This window comes from Lissotriton helveticus, chromosome 3_2 (genome assembly GCF_964261635.1).
Source record: "Lissotriton helveticus chromosome 3_2, aLisHel1.1, whole genome shotgun sequence".
NCBI classification, from domain to species: domain Eukaryota; kingdom Metazoa; phylum Chordata; class Amphibia; order Caudata; family Salamandridae; genus Lissotriton; species Lissotriton helveticus.
In genome coordinates, this window is record NC_136062.1 from 54,966,625 (window position 1) to 54,974,162 (window position 7,538).

The 7,538-nt window shown below is 46.2% G+C and overlaps 1 protein-coding gene across 1 annotated transcript; it reads right to left on the reverse strand.

Annotated features, from left to right (window-relative positions):
* Nucleotides 1–765: 765 nt before the first annotated feature.
* On the reverse strand, nucleotides 766–6,384 carry LOC144826215 (zinc finger BED domain-containing protein 6-like). Its single transcript, XM_078684595.1, has 2 exons — nucleotides 3,287–6,384; nucleotides 766–1,024 (listed from the first exon to the last, which is right to left on the reverse strand). The coding sequence occupies exon 1, from the start codon at nucleotides 6,121–6,123 to the stop codon at nucleotides 3,292–3,294; it is 2,832 nt and encodes a 943-aa protein (XP_078540721.1). The 5' UTR covers nucleotides 6,124–6,384; the 3' UTR covers nucleotides 766–1,024; nucleotides 3,287–3,291.
* Between the last annotated feature and the right edge of the window lie 1,154 nt (nucleotides 6,385–7,538).

The following is a 7,538-nucleotide window of genomic DNA, read 5'->3' on the forward strand; positions in this document are numbered from 1 at the left end:
GGGGCCACCGCACCAATAGATATCCTTAATTTAATAATACTCTAAGGATGGATACATATTTGCGTTGCGGCCCCTGGCATGGATTTGTTGCCTCCGGCTCTGTTCCACTGTAGCAGTGTGATTTGCAATGATGTCTATGTTTCACAGCACTCAATGTTTTTCTCTTTGTTTATTATTTTAATTTTTACATGAACCACAGAACCCAGGGGCAAGCAGAATACAGGGACCGAGTCGGCGGGTGAACCACCAGTTACACAGAGCTCCTCTACTGAGGATCCTGCTGCTGTCCCCAGTAAGTCCAACAGTGCTTGTTTTTTCCTCTGTAATGTGTCTGCAGTGCTTTGTCAATTGACAGCAACCAAGTATGCATCCAGAATGATGTTTGTCTAGTATTTTTGTAAACGTTAGTATACCACTACTAGTCTTGTGGGTATTCTTCTATCTCCTATGGAGTTATATACATATTACACAACTGTGTAACTATGCACACGAAAATTGGATGTTGTTGGTACTGATAGGCAGGTTGGACCTTACTTACACCTCAGTCACAGAACTCTGAGGAACGCACAATTCACTGAACGTCAGCCTATATGGCCTGAGTCATTGGTCTATTGTTCAAATCACACTCCTGAACCCCAATACCAAGATGCCGAATGCTTTTAGGACACAAACCGTTACCTAAGAAACCCCCTTTTGCTCACTCACTCGTGTGAGTCTCTAAGACAACAGACACTGAAAATAAACTTCAGAGTCAAAGTGGTCATTCAAAAGCTTTATTTTGTTAGAAGTAAGTAAGTAACATCAATGTTTTTAAGTTGTTCCGTCCAATACGTTGAAGGGCCCACCAGAAAAAATCCAGAGTTAAAACAGGCATAATAAAGTAATCAACATTTGTACAGCTACTAGTGCACAATAGGGAAATGTGGCAACTATCGGAGACCTCTCACCAACGTATACTGGTCAGATATTCCTCTTTTTTTGTAAGCTATGGAAATGTCCGCTTCGTAGAAGGCAATCTTCTCACCTGCCGAAAAATAATGACAAAAGTGGTGCACGTTAGACAGTATTAAATACATTTATGCCAGTTTTATGCAGCCATGCTAAAAAGAAGTTGTAACCTGTAAGCAAACTCTATTCCACAATCCACATAGAAAACTTAAATACGGGCCCTTTTACTTTCCCACCTCTTCAGGTGTATGCATTGAACAATGATGTGTTGCCCCAGAGCGTCTTCTCGTACTGCGCAACAAGCTGCGAGTTAACATGCGCAAAACTGGATACATTGATGTACAAAGGTTACATAGTTCACTTCCAATTTCCAAGGACTAGAGTAGCAGGACAGATGAGATGAGCTTGGGTACCATACCATAACAATGAATGCTAATATGTGTAGTGACTCTGCTGTACTATGCAATGTGTACTCATACTGATTACGTACGTTGTACTTAACTGTTTTGAAGAACTCCATTCTTGGTGAACAAGTACAAAGGGGGCTGTGCATCCATCTAAAAAGGTGTACTTATTTTTATAGGTGCAGAACCCTTACCATCGACCAGTGCCGAAGGGGACAGCGGCGCAGCTTCAGCGATCCCGGCGGGGACAGGAGGAACAGAGGCACCTACACCAGCAGCAGTGGGGGGGGAGCCAACAGCGGCGGGCGATGGTAAGTTACATTCAATAGTGATCTGCATTACTTGGTGGGAGGGGAAAACTTTCTCACTGTACTCTACTGGAAAATATATGATGTTACCTTTACTTGTCATTAGCATGCTAAGCATTACCACTACAGTAATGCAAGTGGCTGATAGCAGTCGGATGCATGGGTTGTTGTTAAAGCATGTAAAGGGGAAAACACAGCTGCCAGCGTGGTTGGGAGACACACCCAATACCGGTGGTTAGTGGATAGTCTCAGCAGCAGCGGTGTTTTGGGCAAACCCAAAGGCAAGGGAAGGAGGGGACGACTGGGTGCATGGGTCGTTGCTGGTGAAACACAAACCAAATAAGGTTTGTTGCGCGGTATAAAGTATTATAGTCTTTACTAGACATGTGCTACTAGCTGCCCCCTGTTAATTAATGTTACTTTGAGAGTGTTCCCGCCTTCCCGGAATCAGAGTATATAATACAAAAGGAGATATGAAAAAGACAGGTGTTCGTTCTAATGTGTGTGACCGTTGAAGTACACCCATGCTAATAGGGCAGGCATAATGCCGTGCCAAAAAGTCCGAAAAATTAATAGAGGCTGTAGAATGTTCAAGATAGACGCAACACAATTTCTGGTACTCAGCTTGCTTGCTAGTGCTACTGTGCCGCCCACTATGTGTTGAATCAATGTTGTGTTCTTGATTTGCGGGGAGTTTGGATTACAACAATTCTGTTTCTTTCTTTATAGTTACTCCTTCCCAAAAACCAACAAGGAAGGAGTTGGCAGTCCGGGCCCGGCAGCGGAAACTGCAGGCAATTGTAGAGGCCTACCGCCGGCTGGTGGATCAGGCCGAGGAGGAGGAGGAGGAGGCGGCGGCAGCAGCTGCTGCCTCTTCCAATGCCCCGGGCCCCAAGCCTGCAGGACTACGTCGCCGTGGTCAGGCAGCCGCCCGCCGCCGCATTGTTACATCTTCGGCGGCCCCCCCACAACAACAACAACATGCATGCAAGTGTAGGTGCCGTGATTTCAAAGCAAAGATTCTCCGCCGGGTAGCGAAGTTGGAGGAGGAGCGGAAGAAGCTGGAGGACGGTCTAGAGGAGCGTGTGAAGATACTGGTGGACAAACACCTGAAAGCCCGCCGGCTTTGAAATGGACCCTGTTTTTTGCCCCTTTTTTAATGCTTTTGTTGGTGGGTGGGATGTGGGAGTTGGGGTGTACATTTGGGTAGAAATTTGGTTGGGGTTAGGGGAGTGTAGGGACAGCTCTGGGTCAGGGGGTTACATTTGTTATATATTTTATTTTTCTATTATCATTATGAAAATATAAAAATAAAACAAAGATATTTTCACAAGAAAACATTTGAAGTTCATTTGTGTTTGTTGGGGGGGTGGAGGGGGGACTGTTTCACCAAATAATGTACGTTGTGCAACATGAACATGAACTACGAACGATAAATTAAGTACTGACTGCACCTGTAGTAGTAGGGTCACAAGTGCATAAATAATGTATATTATTAAATAACATGGGAAAATTGCCCATCACGTGAGTCTGAAGTTACTACTAGTATACTTTAATTCCATGCACATTTGCTCAGAGTCGGCTAAACAATCCTATGCAATGCATTGCATCATTCCTTTAATATACCTGTCCTAGTTGTCAGGGAAGAGGAGCTCGTCCTCAAACTCTGTGCGTTCAGACAGAAGTAGGTCATGTAACCCAGTAGTGAGGACGTCTTCTTCACACTCGCTTTCTTCATCCGGCGGTGATTCACGTACTTGATAGTCTGGTGGTATGAAGCGTTGATTCATTTTTATCATTGTCAGCCGCTCCACGCTTTTGGGGGAGAGACTAGTCCTTTTCGATGTGACAATGGCACCAGCAGCACTGAAAACCCGCTCAGAGGAGACACTGGCTACAGGACAAGCCAGATACTTTATCGCCAGCCTGCTCAGCACTGGCCACTGTCTCCTTCTTTCATACCAATAGACCAATGGGCTTTGCTCCATGAACACCTCTGTTGTGTCATCCAGATAGGCCTGAACCATCCGCTCAATGTTCATTGGTGCTCGGCTTTGCTGGTCCTCTTTTCCCTTTGCAACAGCAACGGACTTACCCATCCCTTTCTGTAGAAAAAAAGCAGTTATGCTTTTGGTTGGGTCTGCTGAATCAGATCGTGTAGGTGCTGCTTTTGGTACTGTTGGTGCCTGCTGGAAAGCAGACGCACTGCTCTCACGCTGTGAAGAACTTGCGTCAGGAGTACTTGGACTGGCCTGGGCTGGCAGTGGCAGGCCTTTAAGTAACAGCCGTTCAGTTTCTAACTCATTAGCTTCCGCAGCTATGGAAGTTTTGTACTTGTCAACATCCTCATCTGAAAATGGAATTACTTCGTTACTGCTGACAAATAATTTGTACCGTGGATCCAAGATTGTTGCAGTTATGTAATGTTCACCTGACACAATATTGTTGAGCCTTACATTTTCACACAAGCGGTTGACTAAGCCCTTGGCTAAGGTATATGCATCAACTTTTTGTTCGTCACCTTCGTATGTTTCACAGACCTCCTTCACCTGTTGCTCAAGCATGTACAACAATGGGATGGCTTGGCCCATAGTACAGTCCTCCCTGCTAACTGCATGTGTGAAGACCTCAAAGGGTTGTAGCATCTCTGTGATGCATTTAATGAGGTCCCACTGCCACATCTCAATGGTCAGGGCTTTAAGATTAACAGTAGGATCCCCTAATCTTCTTGACATGACATAAGCATTCAGTGGGATGTACTGCTCAAAGAGACGCTCAAGCATGAAATAAGTTGAGTTCCAACGTGTTGGGACCTCCTGGATCAGTGCTTTGACTGGCAACCTATGCTCTTGCTGAATGACCCGTAGCAGCTTCCGTCCTTTGAAAGAATGGTTAAAGTGCGTGCATATTCTTCTGCAGATGGCCATTATGTTGCTGACTTTGGCTTCATTTTTCAGAAAGTCTTGCACGACTAAGTTTATGCAGTGTGCCAAACAGGGTACCCTGAAATAATGTCCTTCTCTCATTGCCTTCACTACATTACTGCCATTGTCGGTGGAAACAAAACCAATCTTAAGGCCTCTTGGTTTCAGCCATTCAAAGACCTTGTCGTTAAAGTCAGACAAAATGTTTTCAGCAGTATGACTTTTGTCCATACCAAACATGGCTATAGTTGCATGTCTGCGCGTATCATTAAAAATTCCAGCAACGTCACGGAGGCCTGAAGTTAACTTGTCTTTAACACCTGCAAAAGAGATCCAGTGTGCGGTGATGCACATGAAATCTGTAGCATCGCAACTGCTCCACATGTCTGTTGTCAGGTGGATACAATGGACAACACTCTGTTGTAAGGCTTTCCCAATCAATTCCAGCACATCGTGGTGTAGTGCTGGAACAGCCACTCGGGCAAAATAGTAGCGACTGGGAACGTTCCATTTTGGGCAGAGGGTTGCCACTAATTCCAGAAATCCAACAGCCTCAACAAATGAAAATGGGAGAAGGTCCAGTGCTAACATTTTCGCAAGTTTGGCATTGTATAAACGTGCTACTGGGTGGTTCCGCTCGTACTTTCCCTCCTGCCTTAACATGCTAGGAATGGTAAGCTGCTTTGCATGTCTTTGAGTTGTGCTAGACGGACCACCTTGCATCGCAGACTTTGCACTCCTTGGTGTTTCCAGCTGACTCTGGTGCCACTGAGAAGTTGCAGATGCGGAGGATGTGGACTTTACCACTCCAGTGCTGGCGACAGGGGTCGATTGTGTACCACTCCTAGATAGAAGGTCATCGTCTCCCTCTTCTTCTACCTCCTGGTCAACCATGAGTGGACCTTGTACCACTGTATCCCCACCAACACGAGTGCTAACATTTTTTAAGCTTGCAAGGTGGTTCTCCCACCTGATCACGTGTGTTTTTTTCAAATGGGTCGTTTGGCCTCCAGTCCCATAGTTTGTACCAAGCTTACCACGACTAACATTGGCATGACAAATGGTGCATACAGCAATGTTCTCCTGAACTGGGTGAACCGTAAAGAAGTCCCACACTGGGGAGGTAAACTTTTGTCTCCTGCCATAGGAAGAGGAGGACCCACTGCCAATGCCGGATGGACTGGAGGATTGTGGAATTTCACTATGGGACAGCTCAGTCCTAGTACTGCCACTACCTCCTTCTGTTGAAGTGGCGCTTCTGCTGGATGTCGGATGCTGCCGGGCCTTCGCTGTTGAAAAAATTGGAGCTGGTGTTACTGTGGGTGTTGAGTGTGTAGGAGTTATGCGTGGTACCTGCTCATCAGTCATTGCAGCATTTCTGGATAGGGTGAAAATGTTTGTCTCTACATCCTCTGCACCAGGAATAACGCTTGTGATGATGACAGTGTCAGACCCGTCTTTATCACCAGCAGTATCCTGCTCACCTACATCGACCTCCATAAGTTCAAGCCTGCCTGGAAACTTCCTTTTTCCTAGCATGGTCTTCTTGGGATGTCTCTCCTTTGAATGCGCAGATAGTTGTGGCTGCCAATCCGTATCAAGGTCATCGGAAGGGATGCTTTGCGAAGAACTCGATGCACTAACCCTCCTTTCCCTTGGTGAATTCAAAGGAAATAGATCACCTACAGAAGTGGCTTCCTCTTCTTCTTGCTCGGAAGGAGGCTCTACTTCCTGAACTGCCCCGACTTCGGGAGGAACAACTACTACTATTTGGTGCGGAGATGGTGGTTGTTGTTCTTGAGGAAGTACTATTGCGGCCTGGGGTTTTTCAACAACAACTGTTGCGGGCGGTGGTTGTGGTTGTTCAACAACTGTTGCGGGAAGTGGTTGTGGTTGTGGGTGAACAACTCCTATTGCGGGCGGTGGTTGTGGTTGTTGAACATCTACTGCTGGCGGTGGTTGTTGAGCACTTCCATCTTGCGTGGATTGTGTACTACTTTGAGACAGCGATAAGTTTAGTTCTGGCTCAGTATCACTGCTCGCAAGCAGAAGGCTGGCTACCTCTTCGACCCTCATCATGTGCTTGGCCCTGGGATGCTGGCTTGCCCCCACTAATGCAGATGTGCTGGTCCCAGCTTGCACCCCAGACCCCGCTGCTGCAGGCGTACCTTTTGGGGTGCCAAAAAAGGTTTTGGGGTCCATACCAGACTTAAGTGACACTTCCTTCTGCTGTTCCTTCTTCGCAGCAACTTTCTTTGTGGTGGAGGACCTGGTAGCTTTCTTAGGGCCCATCTTCTTCTGATGTCAGTCAGCTCACAGCAGCACAAATTGCAGAGATGTCTGGTCAGATGAGTCACACACCACACGTGGCGTACAACTGAAGGACGTCCGCCTGGCAGTAGAACGAGCGATGGATGAAAAAACAACCAGCACCTCCTCAGTCTTTTTTGTGCACCTACAAGTAAAGAAGGCAGAACAACATCAGTCAAACAAGCAGTAAGGCAACATGAACAATTGAAAGACACACAGGTCAATGTATAAAAGACAAAACAGAAGACTAATAATACCAGTCCAGCAGCACCACAGCTCAAAGGCCACATGAAGTCCAGAAAGAACCAATAAAGTCAAGCAGGCCTATAGATACCAATATGAACAGAAAAACGAGGATGCCTGCTGCACATGACAGGTTAATGTGCAAGGAATAAATAGCCCATGGCTAAGACAGAGGTTGTAAACATAACACCGCAAAAACACATACAAAGAAACCCCTGCCCAGGCTCCCAAAACAACAACCAAATGACAAATTCTGTTTTTTTGGGTGCACAAGAAAGACCTGCAACATTTTTGAGAAACTTTTATGCAACTCGGGACATATTGTCCGCGAGAATGCGAAATCGGCATGTTCGGCAGCGCGAACGGAATAAAAAGTCGTGTTCGCGTTCCCGAGCAAGTAC